The sequence below is a fragment of the Taeniopygia guttata genome, chromosome 6 (genome assembly GCF_048771995.1).
Source record: "Taeniopygia guttata chromosome 6, bTaeGut7.mat, whole genome shotgun sequence".
Classification (NCBI taxonomy): Eukaryota; Metazoa; Chordata; class Aves; order Passeriformes; family Estrildidae; genus Taeniopygia; species Taeniopygia guttata.
Window position 1 is genome coordinate 25,484,723 of NC_133031.1, and position 19,641 is coordinate 25,504,363.

At 41.7% G+C, this 19,641-nt stretch overlaps 2 protein-coding genes across 6 annotated transcripts in view; one reads left to right on the plus strand and one right to left on the minus strand.

Annotated features, from left to right (window-relative positions):
* The window catches only part of CFAP43 (cilia and flagella associated protein 43), a 42,299-nt gene extending 33,342 nt beyond the window's left edge, over window positions 1–8,957 (minus strand). For 4 of the 5 annotated variants that reach the window (XM_072931231.1, XM_072931230.1, XM_030276357.4 and 1 more), the window contains exons 1-5: window positions 8,857–8,957; window positions 6,605–6,858; window positions 5,686–5,782; window positions 2,789–2,956; window positions 1,728–1,878 (exon numbers count right to left, since the gene is read on the minus strand). In XM_072931231.1, the coding sequence (XP_072787332.1) occupies window positions 1,728–1,878; window positions 2,789–2,956; window positions 5,686–5,782; window positions 6,605–6,858; window positions 8,857–8,900 (714 nt within the window). In that variant the 5' untranslated portion in view covers window positions 8,901–8,957. Of the gene's footprint in view, window positions 1–1,727; window positions 1,879–2,788; window positions 2,957–5,685; window positions 5,783–6,604; window positions 6,859–8,856 lie in introns of those variants that run through there. The other variant, XM_072931233.1, reaches the window with a different exon arrangement.
* A 3,034-nt stretch (window positions 8,958–11,991) lies between these two features.
* On the plus strand, window positions 11,992–18,178 carry LOC100228612 (glutathione S-transferase omega-1). The gene is made up of 6 exons (XM_002197424.5): window positions 11,992–12,149; window positions 12,226–12,334; window positions 13,800–14,022; window positions 15,010–15,111; window positions 17,270–17,376; window positions 17,641–18,178. The coding sequence occupies exons 1-6, from the start codon at window positions 12,116–12,118 to the stop codon at window positions 17,792–17,794; spliced, it is 729 nt and encodes a 242-aa protein (XP_002197460.3). The 5' UTR covers window positions 11,992–12,115; the 3' UTR covers window positions 17,795–18,178.
* The last annotated feature ends 1,463 nt before the right edge of the window (window positions 18,179–19,641 follow it).

The window sequence follows — 19,641 nt, forward strand, 5'->3', positions numbered from 1 at the left end:
CATAATAATAATAATAATAATAATAATAATAATAATGAATTTTTTTGAACTTCTCTCCCTTTTGAGTAGTACCTCATCAGGGAAAAAAAATACATGATGGATCCTTGCCACAAAAAGCTTTATAAAAAGACAATGGAATAAAATTGATGCTAGCAATGAAATCAGTTGAAGTGGGCTTGATTGTCCCACTCTGCTCTGCACTGAGGCTGCCTCACCTTGAATACTGTGAGCAGTTTTGGTCACTGCAATGTAAGAATGATAAACTATTAGAGTGTATCCAGAGTGGGGCTAGGAACATAGTTAAGGCTCTAGAAGGGAAGCCACATAAAGAGCAGCTGAAGTCACTTGGTCTTTTCAGCCTGAAGGAGACAGAGGGGACACCTCACTGCAGTTACAACTTCCCTGTGAGGGGAAGAGCAGGGACAGACACTGATCTCTGCTCTGTGGTGACAGTGACAGGACCCGAGGGAATGGCCTGTATCAGGGGAGGTTTAGGTTGGACATTAGAGAAAGATTCTTCACCAGAGGCTGGCTGGGCATTGGAAGAGGCTCCCCAGGAAGTGGTCACAACACTGAGGCTGACAGAGGTCAAGAAGAGTTTGGACAACCCTCTCAGGGTGTGACTCCTGGGGATGGTCCTGTGCAGGGCCAGGAGTGGGACTCAATGATCCTTGTGGGCTCTTCCAACCCAGCATATTCCGTGATTCTGCAGTAAAGCACGTTTAGAAAATTCTGATCTAGAAAAATCTCATGTAAGAAAGAAAATGATGGAAAGCTGTAGGATATTTCAGGTCTTTCCCTCTGCTGCCTCGCTGTGGTTACACTTGGGTACATAGCCAGCCTCAGCACGTGGTTCTGGAGCATGGAACATGGACACACTTCCAAGCAGCAAACAAGCACACTGGATTTGCTTTTCAGTGCTGAGGTGTTGCAATGAGGTGCTTAACTTGACAGGACAATCATAAGCAGTGTCATTTTATGCATGCTAGTTTTGGTGTCTCATATACATCACAAGCCACCAAATAGAAATTGATGTTCTTAATCTAAGAAAATAATCCCAGATTTGCAAATTAAATGTTTTCACACTTCTAGTTGGTAGTCATGTGAAAGTAAATTTCAAACAAAATGAGAAGACTTTTGAAGCCTCTAAAAAGAGGTACCTCAAGGGAGGATAAAAAGTATAAAATCAAATACAAGTGAGACAAATGGCAAGGTCCAACACTTACAGTGGTATGGGAATGTATTTCAGAAGCAGTGGTTTCTTTCTCAAAAAAAGCCTTCAGTGTTTTCATAGCTTGAAATATTTTCAAAGTCAAAAAGAAAGCAATCCCAAAGGAAAGTAAGGATATGTGAGGGTTACCATCAATTTAGCATGGTCAATTTAGCATGGGAATAAGTTTTCAAGTTTTCAGCAGGTCATTTTAGCTTGGGCACAGTTAAATGCTGACACACTTCATACTGCTTCTAGGACACAGATTCAAATCTCCACTGCACAGATATATGCCAGGAGCTATGTCAAACATCTCAAATGTACTGTACTATGCAGCAGCATTGTGCCTTCTCAGTCTCCTGGCAAAATGGATTTCAAAGACATTGTTGAGGTAACAGATCCATTTATTGGGTTGTACCTATTTAATAAGCATTAGAATTATGAATTTGTTAATACCTATTTGTATAGAAAGTATAATGACTTGCAATAGTAGAAAGGATAAAAAATCAGTAACTACCACAAATGTTTCTGCTTCATGTCCTTTCAGTCCAGCAATGGCTGAAACTGGCAAATCAGGACCATAATATGGATCATCATTACGAGAAGCTGGGAAAAACAAATCCTCATGAGGACTCATGGCCCCGTGATCATCAGGGAGCTCCACAGGGCTGTGAAAAGGCAAAAGACACAGAGGAGAAGAAATATGAATAGCAACCACTGATGCAAAACGGAGAAGCTGTTTTGAAAATGAGCATTATTTCTGCAAATTAAATGGAGGAAAAGTGAGTATGCCTATGTATTTACATATGCATTCTGTAATGCCAAAAGGCAAAAACCCTTTGGTATTTTTTTCAGATCACAAATTAAGGCCTTGATTATACTTTCATTAGTGTAACTGTGAATGTGGCAATATGTTGATTACATTAATACTTAATGAGATTAAACACAGTTGGGAATGGTAGAGTAGCTGCCACCTCAAAGCATAGGTTTTAAACGTCAACAACTCCAATTTGAGTGATACATGCTACTTTTATACCAACCTCAAAACACATTTTGGCATAAATAAATTCTAGTTTTGCTGTGCACAGTAAATTGGATTGAAAGAGCCATGCTCTCTGGACCCATAAATTAGCCACAGAAGTTGAAAATCACATCGAAAATTGACACAGCTTTTGGTACAATTTGTGATTATGACAAGATATAGTTTAATTATTCTTACTAGGAACAATTTGATCCAAATGTGATGGTTTCATAGCTACAAAAGCAATGCTCAACATAGGCATGTACAGAAAAGCAGTCCAGGCACTATCTTTATTCAGACACACAGCTTTAGATCAAAGCTGCCAAATCAGATGATTAGTATTAGCTTCATGGTGTGCATAATCTGGTCATGTGAGTACTAAGAAATGAAATAATAAATTTAATTCACTTGATTTGACTAGACAGATTTATAGTGGCTGTAATACCTAGGTGAGCTAAGTGGGACTAAATCCTTTGCAAAGAGATGTGTGTTGCTAATCTTTATTATTAAAATATACTCATAGATATTGCTCTTGGCCTGAGGGGTGCTCCACTCACTGTCGTGTAAGGTGATGCTCGTCCTTGCTCCTTTCAATGCGCCAGATGGTAACAGAGCTCTCAGCAACAAAACACAGCTGCTGCCAATTCATGGGGTTAAAACTCAGAGCGGTTCCTGTTAGCCCTGGCTGAGACTCGCTGCACAGGAGGAGATTTTCTTGCCAGTTCCTTCATTAAGGAGAATAAAAGAAAATCAAATCCATGAAATAGGTGAAAAACATTGAAGCCAAAGGTCTGGATGTGATTAGGACTGATGTTCAAGATCCAGTTTGGAAAACAAATACTTTGTCACTGACAAAAAATTTCTGCTGTCAAACAAGTAAGGTCCTCTTGAGAATGAAAAGGATGTGGTTAATTAGCCATAAAATTATTACTGCTAGAAAATGATAGAATATCTGACATTTTAGAAACATTTTCATGCACTCCCTTTTGTGAAAAGACCAATGGTCACGAGAAATGGATTTTTTTTTATTAGCTCCATCAGTGACTACTAAAATGGGCCCAAACAATTAACTCCTCAGCACCCCAGCCTTGCTCTTCCAGTCTGCAACTAATGACTGTAATGCTTGAAGCTGGAAGGAGTGATAATGAGAAAACAAACCACATTCAGCCTGTGATTATGGATTAATTACCTAAGTAATACAGTAATTGTGTTGTGAGTGCAGACATACAAGCTATGGCCACAAACCAGGGCAGAGTTTGTGTGGGGCTGTTATGCCCCTATGTGTGTAGTTAACAGAAGCCTGGGAATCTGCTTTCTGCTGACTTTTCTTTGTCCAGTATAACCTATTTTGTGTTCTCCTAATCTAATTTGCATATTTTCAATATTCAGATTAATATTTGATGGCATTTGCATTTTTAGGTGCTATCCAAGAACCGATTAACATAATTTGAAGAAAATGGTTAAAACTGTTCCTTAATTTATTGGACAATCTATCTGACTGTTATTCTAAATAGCATTTAGGGCTTTAATATTTATCATTATTGCTGAGAGGAGAAATCTAAAATGCATACACTGCTGTAAATGGATTCACTATAATCCCTTAGTCTGGCTGTAAAAAATTCACTCACAGAAATGATCACGAAGCAAACAATGGTTAACATTTATAGCATATAAAAAAAAATGGGAATTATTCACACATATGCAATTGCTCTCATTAAAATTACAGCTATAAACTATAATTCTGACTTTTAAAGATATCAGCATATCTTGTTTTCTAAAGATCTGTCAGCATGTTCTTGTCTCATACCTACGAGATAATGCCAACAGGGTTTTATGGTAGATAATTTACTAAGATTTAAAACTATGGCGAAACATGTTTATGAAAAGGATTCTGACATTAAGTTTCTCCTTTGAACAGAAAAGAACAAATATTAGGGATAAAATATCTCAGATGAAAGGCAGTTTTAATTATCCACAAGCTCTTTATATTTTGAGACTGACATCTTTCAAAACATCTCTTACACCTCTGATTCCAAACTAGCTGCCTAAAGTACTGGGGCTGTGCAATTGTCATATAGTCATGACATCTAATGCTCTACACTCTGATTTCTGACCTTTATACACACATATATCTTCAGTGAATGCACAATATAATCCAATTACAAAAATGAAGGTCCTGATTTCACAGGAAATCCCCACATCTCTGTTCAAATTATTACACATTCTAAGCTTAATATTCTAATGCAATTGTATTTTGTTACTAAATTCTTTGTGATTTAAGATGGTTTTTATGACAATTACCTGCTGATAGTTTTAACATGCTTATTCAAAATAGTTAAAATAGCTTGGTCTTGGAAATTACTACTACTTTAAAGTATTTAAACATTTCTAAGTATTTCTGGTTTTAAGAATAATCTAAAGAAGTCTCTCAGGATGGTGCATTTTTGTTTAAGAGCCCACAGTGAACACACTGGACCACGTGTGTTACTTCTGCTGTAGGTGACAAGTGTGTCAGCAAAGGCAATGAGCCTTTGCTGATTTCCAGTGTGATATGCACAGACATCCTTCTTGAACTACAGTGTATGATCAGAGTTCACAGCAAACATTATTCATCTTCAGAAGGGATAAAGAGGCATCTGTAATAGTATCTACTCTCATTACTGAAATTCTGAAATTCCAGAAGTTTCTGCATCTTCACTTATAATTGTAAAAGAGAAGATCATCAGTAAACGGCGACTATACTGACTATTCCTTACATGTCTTTGCTTGCCTTTCTCCAACTCCACCCTCCACATCTATTTTGAAGTGCTCAGACTCCACAGTCAATAGGAACTTGCTGGCAATGAAGGCAAGAGCAGGATTGTGTTTTATAGTACAATTAAAATATTAAATATTCTACCTTTCTGTATCTGCACTACATTATATAATACTTCACCTCAACAAGCAGAAAATGATGATCTAACCCAGTGATCCAAGTTAGTGTAATCACTGAGCAAAATTATAAGCTAGAACTAAGATCAAGCAAAAGTAATTAAGAGGCCCACTGAACAGTCCAGGGGGACAAACCAGTGCAAATCGGCTTTGGAACCCTTTTTCTCTTTTCAGCAGGTAACTTTCTTCCACAAACAGCATGGTGTTCAGCTTCCAACAGTGAACAGATAATTAACTGATGCTGAAGGCTCTGGAAGCACTCCAAAAAACAAAATTTGAAAGAAGGTAAAAGATAACTTTGCTACTGCTAACAGCCATTTTGACTAGTGTCTACTAATACGAGAAAATAAACAGCATTTTTGGTACAGAAAGTTTGTAGACAAAGGTCAGTCAGGATAAAAAAAAGAGATAAAGGCAACCAGTATGTTTTCCATGTTCCTTAGCTTAATCTATGCTAAAAGTAGTCACACAAAAATATGAACTAAATACAGATGTTATAAGAGAATTTTTTTTTCACTCTTACCATACTGAAAGAACAAACTCTGGGATTGAAGAGTAACTGGCCAGATATGGGCCTTTAAAACTAAATGCAAGTAAGGTATAGTCCAGCTGAGCATCACCTGAAATGTAAAAATAAAGGATATGGTCTTTGATTGTCCCAGACTTTATTTTATAATACCACATATACTCTTCTCACTTTCTTTATATCCATTTTAACTCTTTAAATATTCTTCAGGCCCTTGATTTCTTTGTTTCACTGCAGATTATTCTTTTGATTTGATCATAAAAATGCTCCCTATGTATCACTGCTTGGATTTTTTTCAATTTCCTTTCCAAAAATACCTTGAAATTGTAAAGTATTTTTCTCCAAGTTCCATGAAATCCTTTGCAGTCATAATTTTATTCAAATACATGAAAAAGCAAGTATCATGATCCTTATTTAAATGGCAAGGGAACTGAAATATGAATAGGGTAAGCAACTAAACCAAGGAGAGAAATTACATGAAGCAGTCAAAAACATACATTAGATCCTGGACTCCAAAGTTTAGCTGCAAGAATCCTCATCCTTCACATCCTGGGTTTCTCATCTGGCTTTCAGCAGTCTGCTTGGGAGTCTACTTCAGTATGATTTTATTGCTTATTCTGACTACATTTTCCTAAAACTAATTCCATTTAAATCCTTTTCTTTTCTTTTTAAATTAGCTTCATTATGTATGGTCATATTCCTCCCTAGCTTAAACCTAAATAAAAGTAGTGCAGTGGAAAACTCTTTCCCCTGGTCTCCATGAATCTCTTGAGACAGCTCCCTGTCACATGTCCTGTGACAGGGACAAACAGTCCCTGTTTTTCAAGTCTTATAAAAAGGCCTCACAACTTCAGAAATTGATTATTAAAGTATTGTTTTAATGAAATGATGATGATGAGGGTTACCACATCACTACCTTTTAATTCTGTCAGTTTTCTCAGTTCTGGAAAAGTGTAGATGTGTATGAGGGGATTCAGCTTCCGGTCGGAAAAAGCCACCACTTGGCTGTTGGCATTTGCTGCAAAGGCTCCCACCTGGCCAGTCTGACACTGCACTGCTCTTGTTTTCTTTGTTTTGATGTCCAGGAAAAGGATGTAATTACCACAAGGGTAGCAGACAGTCTGATTGCTGACAAAGGCCAAGTTTTTGTTGGAGAACCCCTGAACCCAACTGCAAACAGAGTAACTGAATGTTAAAATGTGAATCAGACACACATTTCTCAAAATGCGGTGCAAAAGGGAATGTTGTAGCCTAAGTTACACTGAACTGATGACTGGGATTTGCTAGACTCATCCTCATACCAGTGCTGCAAAACCACAACAACTAAGATCTGGTATTAGGAGTCACTAGTTCACTGTTTCCAAAAACATACAGTCAATGTTACCCTGACGGTGCACAAAGGACTGGCATAAGAATTTGGAGAGATGCTTTTATTTCTTTCAGTTTTCACTAAAATTAAAAGTCAGACAAGTTCACGGGCTCTGGCTTCGTACTCACATATCCCAGCAAAGGGAATAACTTTATTTGAAAGAATTGCATGGGTACGATCTGTACTTGGGACCCAATTGTGTTTGCTTAACCTTTTTGCACTTTCATAGCTCATCTCATATAATTAAAATAAAAGATATAAAGGTATAGCTTCTGTTTTTATGAAGCAAACCAGGAGGACTGTTCCGCTTTAAAGACTCCAGTACTTTAACATGGTAAAACTCAGGAATGTAAACAGGATGTGTTACACAAGCACTGAAATAAATTACTGAAGAGGCCTCTGTTTATGAGCTTACAACATGTCAACAAATTCATAACTGCTTGCAGATGTTTTTACTTTTCAAAAAGTGTGTAGATAAACATTAGGGTCATCTTACCAAAGGGATTTGCATTTACCACCAAGTGAGGATGTCAGTTTAGCCTGCTGGCACCACGGCAGGAAAGTTCCAGCAGTGTAAGACATACCCTCTGCGTACAACACTGCTGTTAGCATCCTCTCTTTGAATAATTATTCAGAAACATCCCACCTGTTTCCCAATCAGAGAATTTGACTGGGAGAGACCTTTGTTCTTTGCAGTGACCAGAAACATTTTTATGCTCCTTTCACAAACATAAGTCAGTCATAAAATCAGATCAGTTGCTGGCCCTTTGTACTCTTCAGAGAAGATGGTACTAAAGCCTTAGCACTCTCACTTAGGAACATTTTAAAATTACCAGTCTTGAGATAAATTTATGTCCAGCAATAACTTCCCATTATCTTCTCTGAGGAGTTTCTGCTCTAGGCTTCTTTTGCTATGTAGGAGTCAAGTGGAGCAAGAGAGGAGGGGGAACATGGACAACATGCTTGTGGAGATGAACTGAAAGCCATGGCAACAGAGGAAATATTTCAGCTGACAATGTTTTCCTGGGCCTTCCTTTGTTCAAGAACAGTTTTTATGGGGTGCCACGGCACGTGAGACCTCTCTGAACATGCTTAGAGAACTAGCTCTGTGCTTTTCTGCAACATTAGCTCTCAATCAGTGGAAATTAGGTATTTCTGTTTGTGGAGGTAAAATGGAATCTAGAAAACTTGTACACAGGGATAAATTAATGGGGGTGACAATGCAATTTATCATTTGTACAAACCCAGTAAAGGCCTAAGGGGACAAGGGTTCAGGTTGTTATATTAAAGAGATAGATAGATAGATGATAAGATAGATAGATAGATAGATAGATAGATAGATAGATAGATAGATAGATAGATAGATAGATAGATAGATAGATAGATAGATAGATGGACAAACTACAGTGCGAGTGAGCACGAACTGGAACAGGCTTTTTCAGACTGTCACCCCTAAACCATATCACCCAGCACCAGATCGAGATTCAGGCTGTGGAGTTTCCCTCACCGGACTCTCCCAGAACCATCTGGATGTAATCCCACAAACCACGCTCTGGGATGACCCTGCCTGAGCAGGGTTGGAGCAGGTGCCCCACTGCGGTCCCCTGGACCCGCCCGATTCCGCGACCCTGTCATCTGCGCCATGCTTCTTTCTCTCTCCCCCCGCGCTGTCCTGCAGACCCCGAGAGCGCAGCCTCCCTCCCTCTCCCTGTCTGACCGCCCTATTCGCAGCGCAGCACAGCACACTGCGCACCCAGCGGGGCTCAGGACCGTGAGGGCTCCGCGCCGCCCGCCCCCACCTCACGTCCAGGGCGGCTCCCGCCGAGCCCGGCCCCGCCGCCATCCCCGCGGCCGCGGCGCCCCCGCGCCCTGGCAACAGCAACGCCGCCCGCCATTGGCCGGGCTCGGAGACCGCAGCTGATTGGCCCGCGCCCCTGCGCCAGCCAATCAATGAGCACGGGCGGGTATTTAAGAGCCCAGGTGTGGCAATGGACCTCTCACTTGCGCATTGAGAAGTGTGAGGGATGTCCTATAAGCGCTTATTGTTGATAAGATGGTGTCGTTCTGCCCCTGAGCCGCTGATATCTGTGCCCTTTCACCAGGGCAATCATTGCTGCTCAATCAAGTGTAGGAGTGCACCAGCCTTGGCGGAGGGACTGTGGCTTCCATCTCTTGGTCACCCTGTGTGTCCCTGTGCCTGCTCCAGTGCCATTTGCCCGTCTCTTTGCAGGACAGCTGTGCCTATTTTCCCACTTTTGTGTCTTTCTGGAGTCGCCACCTGTGAAAAACGCTAATCACTTGGTTTTTAAATTTTTAAAAGTTTAATAATAATAAAATGGTTATAAAAACAGTAATACAGTTATAGTAATAAAAATTTAGAGTTAGGACAATTACAAGACAATAAAAAGCAAATAATGATGAACATTTGCATGCTCTTGGGCACTTAAGCTATGACAAGCATGTTTTGTGAACAAAGGAATAACCTTTAAAAACCATACACTGTTGCATATTCATACATACATCATGGTTATGCATACATTCTATTTAAAATAAGAACTTTTGTCTGTTATATGTAAACTATTTCTTTAATCCCCATGGCGTCTTTGAGTCTGAGTAAGGCTTGAAGAAATTCTTTTGATAAGTGAACCATAAATTCCTCTTCTCTGGAAGATTTAGGTGTTCTAGGACTGTTATCTCAAAGTGAGTATCTCATTCTTTTTTAAAAATTTCTCCACATACATAGTTTCTATTTTAACATTATGTTATAACTTAAAACTATATTTAACACACAACTTAAGAGAATTAATACAGCATAACTTTCTAACATTACACATATAATATTCATTTGCAAAAAGCCAATCATAAAATATGCATTTTCCACACCCTCCCTAAAGGTGTTCAGCAGGGTTCTAGATCTGGGGCTGGATGATATGGTTTAGGGGTGACAGTTGGACTTGAGGATCTTGAATGTCTCTTCCAACCTTGATGATTCTGTAATTCTACAAGATACAAAAGTTCTTCTTGGATTGTGTACAATAAAGCTCCTAAAGCTTCAGAGGGAGCTGAGAAGTTTTCCCCAGAAAAAAAGAGAAATTACACCTGCAGCCTTTTCCTCCGTACTTGAAGCTTTTAGCCTGGTAACACAGTAAGAACCTCCAAGTATTTAAAAAATTTGATTTATTTTCCTAAGGGAGGATTATTATTTATCGCATGTTGCTTATGTTAGCTTGCTGTCACTTCCCTGTACAGTGGCAGTGTGCAGTTTTGCAATTCTGATGTGCACTCACAGTGCTAGAGGGCAATGCATGGGGAGTGGCATTTCTGTCCAGAGGCAGCAGGACAAACCCATTCCTTACCTCTTGTCTGCACAGGCACTCGGCATGCCAGGCAACAGCAGGAGAGAATGTGGAAGTGGGTTTATTTAATTTGGTACTTTAGAGAGCTATTGTAGCATGTGGGTCTTGTGATGCTGGTTTGAGTTCCTACATGCCTGTCTCCAGGCTGTGAGTTTGCAGACTGCCTGTGTGTTTCATAATTGCTATGAGAAATTTCAAATCAATTTTCTCTATTTTCATCACCCAAAACTTTGCTGAATCTTTGCTAAGGATAGGTACTTAGAGGGATAAGGACTATGTCCTCTAACATAGTTTTGGGGTGGGGTTTTTTTTGGTTGGTTTTTTTTTTTTTTTTTTTATGGTAGGAGAAGTTATTTTGTTGGCAAAGAGCGCCTTATGTACAGGTTCTGTTTGCCTAGGGCATGGGAGACTTGTGCAACAAATCACCACTCCCTTTCTGTGCTGAGCTGCTTAATGTATACATAACCAAGTAGCAGTGACTCAACAAAAATCATGTTCCTCCATTGCAATGGATAATGGTGTCAAGGTCATGGTCGTGTTACTAGTGACCATCTTGGTGTTTATCTGCAGATGAGATCACCACTGGAAATATTGATCTTTGTGACCTGGTGTCTGAGGCCCAACTCCAGTGATAAAACCAAACCAAAACAGGTAGGACTTGCCCCCAATGTAAGCATGGATCCACTGATGAGACTGGAGAATGCTCTTTTAGCCTGGGGGTTTGACAGAGGAGTATGCAAAGCCAGGAAGGCCAGGATTTTCCCTTTGGCAAGAGCAGGATTTTCTCCCTTTGGCAAGAGCTGTGCCAGCCCACTGGTCCCTCCAAATGTGCTGTTTCCTATTAATGTACAGTGCCAACCTGAAGATTGGTGTGTGGAGCCACAGGAAGGGAATCACTTTACCTCTGTGGTCAGAAATCAACTTGGACACTGTGTGTATATATGAAAACCATTAAGAGGAAAGCATCTCCATTTCCTTTATTATACTTCAAGGAAAGCTGGTACAAGGAAGGCCCTGGTGCCCTAATCTCAAGTGAAGAGGGAGCAAAGGGATGGAGGAGACTGCAATCTGTGCTTTGGTTCTTTCTTTTGCTCTGTGCACATGCTGATGTTCCCACAAAGATCCTGTTTGCAGAAGCAAGCATGAAAGCCTCTATAACTGCACTGTAGTAATTAAGTTAGATTTAACTTTTGCTATGCTCTTTTGTTTGCTGGGTTATTGTCTCCTCTCGGGGTTTTTATCATGAAGCAGAACAGATAAACTCTTCTTGTTACCCTCAAGGTGGGGTTGGATGGGGTTTTGGAGGGTGGTAGGTGGTGCAGGGGGAGGCACTGAGGGGAACCTGGTGCCTCAGCAGCTGCTGCTGGCACTGCTTATATACACCTGGCCCGTGAGGTGGAGTCCGGCCGTGGGTTTCCTATCTCCAGGGGAATGCCTGAGGTGTTTGTGTAGTTCTTTGTAAACGGAGAGGGAGAGCACGGGCAGCAGCCGAAGAGTGCCCGTCCCAGCTGGGTGGGGCGGCGGCCAGCTCAGGGAGCCAGCACCGGGCAGGCTGTGGGGCAGCAGCGCGGCCCCGGGCCGGGCGGGAGGCGGGGACGGAGGCGGGGCCGCACACCCGTTCCGCGGCGGGCGGCGCCGGGGCCGGGCTGCGGAGGGGCCGTCACGGAGCGGAGCCCTCACGGAGCGGACCCGTCGTGTCGGGATGTCGGGCGATCACTCCCGCAGCCTGGGCAAGGGTAAGCGGCACGGGGCCGGCACGGCTGGGCGGCTGGCGGAGCGCCGGCGGTCACAGCCCCTCTGCTCTCCCCTCAGGCAGCGCGGCGCCGGGCCCGGTGCCCGCGGGGCTGATCCGGCTCTACAGCATGCGCTTCTGCCCCTTCGCGCAGCGGACGCGCCTGGTCCTCCGCGCCAAGGGCATCAGGTGAGCTCCGCCCCGCAGCCCAGGCCCGGCTTCCTCTGTGTCCTAAACTCAACATCCCTGAACGAACCGCTTGGGGGGACGCTCCTGTGCGTGATTTTCCTTTGGAGCTTGTATAAGTAGGGTGTGTACGAATGGCCCTGAGTAAAGGCCCAAAGTAAAAACCCCAAGCTGATTTTCTTTTATAATTCTTGCCTGTGATAGCTTGCCCTGAGTAAGTCTGACTAGAGACATAACATGCACGGTTTGTTTTTGATGTGAGTGGCCGTGAAAATTCTGGAAGCTGTAAATATTTAGTGTTTCTGTTGTGCCACTGCCCAACAAAACACACTAGTGAGTGAATGACGTTTTTAAAAGAGGAAATGTACTATGTTCCCATAACAGTGTCTTGTTCTTGTACTGCAGTAAGTTAATAAAATACAGTGCTTGTGTTTGTTTCTTTTTCATGATAGCCATTTCAGCATTCTTGTATGGTGTTGAATGTGTCCCCCAGGTACAAATTAAAATTAACTGTTTTTTCCATCTTTTTGTAGTCCTGCCAAGTCCAAGGCCTGCCAGTGGTTTGTCAACCAACACAGGGCTGGGAGTTCATGTTGGAATAGGGAATGCTAAGAGGTCTCTTCATATTAAGATGAAAGTCGAGTTAGTTAATTTTGTTTTTTATATGGGTGTTTTGGTTTTGGAAGAGTAGATGCAATAAAACCTCTATGTTAGTTTAATTATGTTTTTATTTAGTGTCTTTAGACTGATTTTGGAGCTGGAAGATTTGTTGTAGCATAGTGATTTTGGAGGGGTTTTATGGCTACCTAGATGTGATAGTTGCCTTCTGGTAATTTCTCAGTTGTTTTGAAGGTTCATCTATTTTTAGCAGACCTTTGCGCTGAATTGGAATTTTTTGGGGTCATACATAACTCAGCATATAACTTCTGGTTTTTTAATATAGACATATTTCCCATGTATTTTTTTAATCAATATTTTTACCCTTACCCTAAGCACTTGTTCTTTATGAGGCCATAGGTTGTGAAGATAAGTAGGAAGGATGCTCTCCTAATTTGCTCTTTGGTGTAAGGGCAGGTTAAGGTTGAGGTGTATTTATTAATTGAGGTGTAGCTCATTTGCAGTCAGCTGCTTTTTTCTTAGACTGCCCCTGAACTCACATGTGATAAATGTGCTGAGTTCTAATCTTTGTTTTTAGCCTGGTAGTTGGGTGCTTGTTAAACTAATAAAAAACATGCATGCAGTCTGCAGACAGCTCATTGCAAGTCAGTGTGTGCTTTTCCCAGCAAACTGTGGCAGTATTTCTGGGTCAAAGGATTAGTCCTGCAAACAGCTTCAAAGAAAACAGGGGACTACAGAGGGTTGAGCCTCTGAAGTACTGAACTGTTGAGGTGACTGCATTTCACCATGGTATGGAGGGAACTGGAGCAGAACTGAGCCTGTCTGGGTCTTGTTTCCTTTGCTCTTTTAGCCATGAAGTAATCAACATCAATCTGAAGAACAAACCTGACTGGTACTTTGAGAAGAACCCCTCTGGGCTGGTTCCTGTTCTGGAGACCAGCAAGGGCCAGCTGATCTGGGAGTCCCCAATCACCTGTGAGTACTTGGATGAAGCATTTCCAGGGAAGAAGCTGATGCCTTCAGACCCCTATGAGCGAGCTTGTCAAAAGATGCTCTTGGAAGACTTCTCAAAGGTACTGTGTGATCAGAGTGGGACTGTTTCTGACTTCACCATTGCACCAAAAACTGCACCTGGGTTGCTGATGTTGCTTTCATCCTTGAATGCAGGTTTTGTATCTGGGATGAGCAATTAAATAAGCAGAGGGCATATATGGGGCCTTTTGCTGTGTGCACATACAATCTGCCGTGTCTCTGAATTGCTCCCAGAATTAACTGCAAGGTTGGATGCAGGAAGGCATCCAAGCGAGTGAAAGTTTGTATGACTGAGGTAGGGTTTTGAGAATCCTACAGTAGAGCAAAGGTTAGCAGACCAAACCAGCCAAATATGTGAGACCTGGGAAGTGACAATTGCTGTATTTTATTCTGATCCTTTCTGTAGGAAATACTGTGTGAATGCAGGATGTGGGAACTGCCTGACTGAGAGAGCCTAAAACCATGGACAGGAGATGGCACATGGCTGTAAACATGAGACTTGTGTAGGGAGGCTGGTTTTGGCTCTTATTTGGGGTTGGAGTTAACCTCTTTGTACATTCAAACATAAAAGCATGTGATTTGAGGAGTGTAGGAAGTGAAAAAAGTCACATGGGTATGAGACAGGAGAGAAAGAAACAGAACGTGCAAAGGGATGTGGACAAAGAAGGGGAATAAAAGGGAGCATGTATTTACAACAGGCTTTTGTAAATAGACTGAATGGAAAGAGGGAAGTGTGTTGCAAGAAAGAAAATGTGCAGATGGGAAACACTTTTCTTCTCACTATTCTCTTATGACAAGACTAAAATTCATTACTGTTTGTATTAATTCTTCTTCTAGGCTTTTGCTTGTCTTTTATGAAGTATAGAAGATTTTTATCAATAGACTTTATGTAGCTCTTTACATCAATTCTCTTAAGATTTAATTTGCATTTAATATCTTAACATCTAAGTTAAGGTTTTAAGTTTTGAGTGACTAACTTGTATTCTTGTAATAGGTGCATTAAAAACTTTATACTTTCCTTTGTATAGATAACACCCTTGCTTTTCAAGCATGTGTTGGCAGTCAAAGATGGACAGGACACCACTTCACTGAAAGCAGAGATTGCTGAAAAATTTGGCAAACTTGAAGAGGTGAGAGTATTTAATGATAACGAGGAGGTTCCCAGACTTTATATGTTCCCATTTTTTCCTTTCATGCTGTGGTATTTGGAGGTAGAGCTCTCATTTAGTTGGTAGTTACAACAAGAAACAATCGCTCAATTTATTACCCAGGATGCACAAGGACACCATTGGAATAAATTTCAAGGACCAAAACTGAACTTTATCTAGCTAAACTAAACTCTATCTAACAATAAAGACTGTGTAGACTTGTAGAGATTTTTGAATTCTAGCAGGCTGCTAGAATTGTACTGGATATCTTTGTTCTGCTTGAAATGAAGGAGACCTTGCAGCATGTACTAAGAGCAAGGGCTGAAGAGTCTGAGCTGCTGAAGAGTATCTGTGCTGAAAGCAGTGCAGATACCTTGGCGATAGCGTAAAATCTTTTTCATTCTAGAGCTTATTTGGGGGGTGAGTGGCAGCAGAATGTAATGTGTGCTTTGTAGAAATCCAATCCTGGATCGTGTTCTGCTACTGGTGGTGTAGTGCAACTTCAGTGGAGCTCCAGGAAGTGTCAGGTGGCTTTGATGCTGTGTTGGCCACTTGACAGTCTGTGCCAGTAATGGTTCTTGGCTAGTCTGAACAGCGGTTGGACTTGTCTCTGTCATGAGCCCATTTCGTCTGTCTTTAGCAGCCACAGCCAGTGCTTGGGTGGACCACTGAAGAAGAGTTCCTCCAGAGTATTTCTGTTCTGGTGCAAAGCTGCCAGTAACCTTTTAGAACTTTCCTAGTTTTCCTAACAGTCCATTGCATTCTGCTTTCCCATCCCCTTGGGCTACCAAAACAATTGTTTCCAGGGTAGTTTTGCCCATCTGATCAGACTGAGGCTGGAGTAGTGCAGATGACGAATTCCTGGGGGAAGTTGTGTGTTTCACTTCCCTGAAATACAGATGTACTAAACATTAAGGAAGGATTAATCTTCTTCCTGCTTGATTAATACTGTGAAATAACTTGGCTGTTCCTTCAGTGTCTCTATTTTACTGTGCCCTAAATAATTTTACGGCAGCAGCGGATGGTCAGCTGTGAATAGGAGGCCTGAACAGAGCCATGTGAACTTCCCTCAGTGTATTGCAAGAGATATTCCCCAGGGAAACTACTTTGGAACACTTCTGTGTTTCGATTTCTGCTGCCCGACAGAGGGGGCTGTGTTCCCGTCTCTGCCCTTGTGCAGCTGCTGGTTGTGTTCCGACAGAAGACACCTGGAGCTCAAACAGCTCCATGCTTCCTGAAGGGCTGCTTTAGGATTTCTACTAAATCATGGGGTTATGGACAGGGAATAAATGCCATGTGAGTGTATAGGGTGTATGTGTTCAAAAAGACCAAGACTATTAAAGTCTTTTGAGTTCCACCTTTAAAACATCAAAGAAAAAGTGCCTGAAAACAGAGCCACTAGTGAATCTAGAGCCGATAACTTAATGGAAGAAGAGAACAAGCTCTGGAGGGTCCTTAAAGCATATTAAACTTAGATAACCATGGCACTTAAAAATGCATCAGAGTTATAAATATAACAGGAGAGCTTGCTGCATGCTTTGTGGCCCTGCTTTCTATGCTGAGCTGTGAGAAGGATCTCTTTCTGGTGTAAGTTACACTTGCTTCCTGGTGGCTTTGCACCTGGAATTAAATGCAATTTGAGATATAAGGTTTGAAATGCTTCCCTGACACTACTTTGCCTCAATTGCCATGGGAAAAGAGTCCCTGCTAAAATGGTGCTCTAATTTTAGCAGGATGATTAATTTAGCTGGATTTATTGCTCAAGAAATGCATGTTTGCTGCTGTGTTTGATTAGTCTGTGCCCTTTATGCTTTATGACAAGCAAGAAATCACAAACATTCTGAGCCAAACTCCTCTTTGTTTGTGCACATGCTGCAGCTTGTTAGTGGTTCATGTTTCATGACAAATTTTGAACCTCTGGAGAAGAGCAGGGCTGAGTTTATGAAATAGCAGCTGTAGTATTAAGCTTAACTACACTGACTTTGCTAATACTGTGTGCACAAGAAAAATATACTGTATCTCCTTCATTTGCTCACTGATCTCTGTAGTGTGCCTGCTTTCCACTATGCAGTGGGGTTTTTGTGTAGTGTTCTGCTGCACTTTTCCTTTGGGGGCAGCTGACACCTCTCACCCTTCACAGGTTCTGTCCAAACGCAACACGGTGTTTTATGGTGGGGACTCGGTCTCAATGGTTGACTACATGATCTGGCCATGGTTTGAACGTCTGGAGCCATTCCAGCTGAAAGAGTGAGTACTTTGCCTGGCTTCTAGTGTGTTCTGAAGTGCCTCAGCATCAATATTCCTGGTGTACCGTGCAGCAACGGGCCACTCTTGGGGGCTGCTGAAGAAAGCTTGTATTGTGTTGCAGTTTGAGGGAAGCATCCTGCTCTAAACTGGATATTGTACTGGGACAGAGAAAGTATTAAAATGGAACTGTTCAATCTGCTTTGTTTCCTTGATGCCCTCCAAATTTTCCATTTGCATTACTCAGTCTCTTCCTTTTTCCTGTAGCTCTTTGAATCACACCCCAAAGCTCCAACGCTGGATGGAGGCCATGAAGGAGGACCCTGCTATCAAGGCTACAATAACTGATCCACAGACATACAAAAACTACCTCCAGCTGTATCTGAAGAACAGCCCTGAGGCATGTGATTATGGGCTCTGAGGTGCTAGCAGGAACATGCTTGTTGAAGTGTTAGTGCTGTTTTTCAGTGTGGGAAGTCAGTGTCATTTGGTGGGGGCTCTTCTGTGGTTGCATTCATAGTGGGGAATAAATCTGTGCTGAAAAGGCTGAGAAACCTTCTGTGAACTCCACTCCTTCCTGTTGGGGGAAGGATGTGCTGGCTTCAAGCAGGAGATAGAAAGTCATTGTTGGCCATGAATATTGCATAAAGGCAAATTCTCAACACAAAAGGTGATGGTCTGTAATCTCTGGGCTCTTTGTAGGCATTGAAGTGGCAGTCCCTGAACTGATGCTGTTACCTGATTTAAAATTTGTAATACTTGTATCTTGAAAAATGAATAAAAAACAAGCAATGTTGTCTTCAAACAGTTTTTTCTTCTGTTTCTGGGCAGCTGTTAGTTACACAGAGAGAGAGGAGCAGTATACTGTAAAGGCTAAAATAGATAGTGTGGCTTGTGAAGTTAAGATGTGATTCCTAGTGCAGACTGCTTGTCTCTTCAGACATCTCTACTGCTAAAACACTCACTTTGCAGTCCTGCCCACCTACCCCTGCTGAAGTCATGTTTGCAGGAGCCATCTACTAAGGACTTCTAGTTTTGGTTAGATATGCTAGGAGAGTGTATGGTTATAATCCTTCTCTGCCCTTCTGAAGTACTGGTGTGTTTATTCTAGGTTCTAACCTAAAGGCTGGAGTAAGGAGTAAAGCCAACAAAAACAATATCCTGAGCAGAAGGACATTTATTTTCTGTTCTCAGAATTTGAAGCATTGCTCTGCTTGTGAAGGTGTAGGTAAAATTAGAGAGCAGGATTGGAGTTTAGTCAGAACATTGTGCTGGTGATGCCTTGCTGCTGGTGAAGGAAAGAGTATGTTCTGTTTCATCAGGTAAGTGGCAGGATCAGAGCTTTTTAGTTGAACATCTTTGAAACTATCCTGCATGTTAGTATAGCAGTGTGGGGACAAGATTATTTGAATCACAAGCAGTCACAGGAAAAACTTCTTCCTGTCCTGTTTTTTCCTTTTTTTTCCTGTCCCATCTATGACTCATTCTGATGTTGCTCAGTTTTGTATGTCTGTCAGAACACCAGCAACTCAAACTAGCCATAAATCCAGGGGAAAACGCACACAGAAATAAATAAGGCAAAGCAGTGTGTCCAAGGGGCAGGGCTGTGGTTCCTGTGGGACTGAGGTAGTTGCCAAGACTGTTCCTATCTGCCTCCCATTGCAGTGAGGTGAGGTAGCATAGCAGAATGTGGTGGTTCATGGATTTTATAGTAATTGAGACACAGAGTCTTGGAGCTTTTCTGGAGGAAAAGTAGACTGATCTTTTTCCTGTAACATGTTCTGCCCTGGTATGGTAACTCTGAAGTGGTGCATGCTTGTGTAACTTCAAGTAGGAAAGAGATTTGATGAAGAAAAAAGAATGAGCAGGAGCTTGGTCTGTCAGCCTGTAGCTATTGGAGGGGCTTCTTTATGCTCTTACTAGCTTAAATTCAAACTATGCAGCTTTTCCCCTCCTGTTTATCTTTGTGACTTTTAAATACATCTGGCGCTACTTAGAAAAATAATAATTATGCTGCTGTTCCTTCCAGAATATTGTAGTTTAAAAAAAAATTCCAGTTGGGACGTGATGCTACACATGTTTCGTAGATTGTCAGAAGACCCAGAGGAAGCCAAGAGCTGTGAAGTGTTGTCAGGATGTGGATCTGGGCCCTTTCATTAGAGGAAAGCAGGGTTTGAGCTTTATAAAGCCAATGTCTCTGAAGTAATGTTAGTGGGATCTCAGTGGCAAACTTCCAAGAATTAACTGCAGAGCATTTTGGTTTTATTA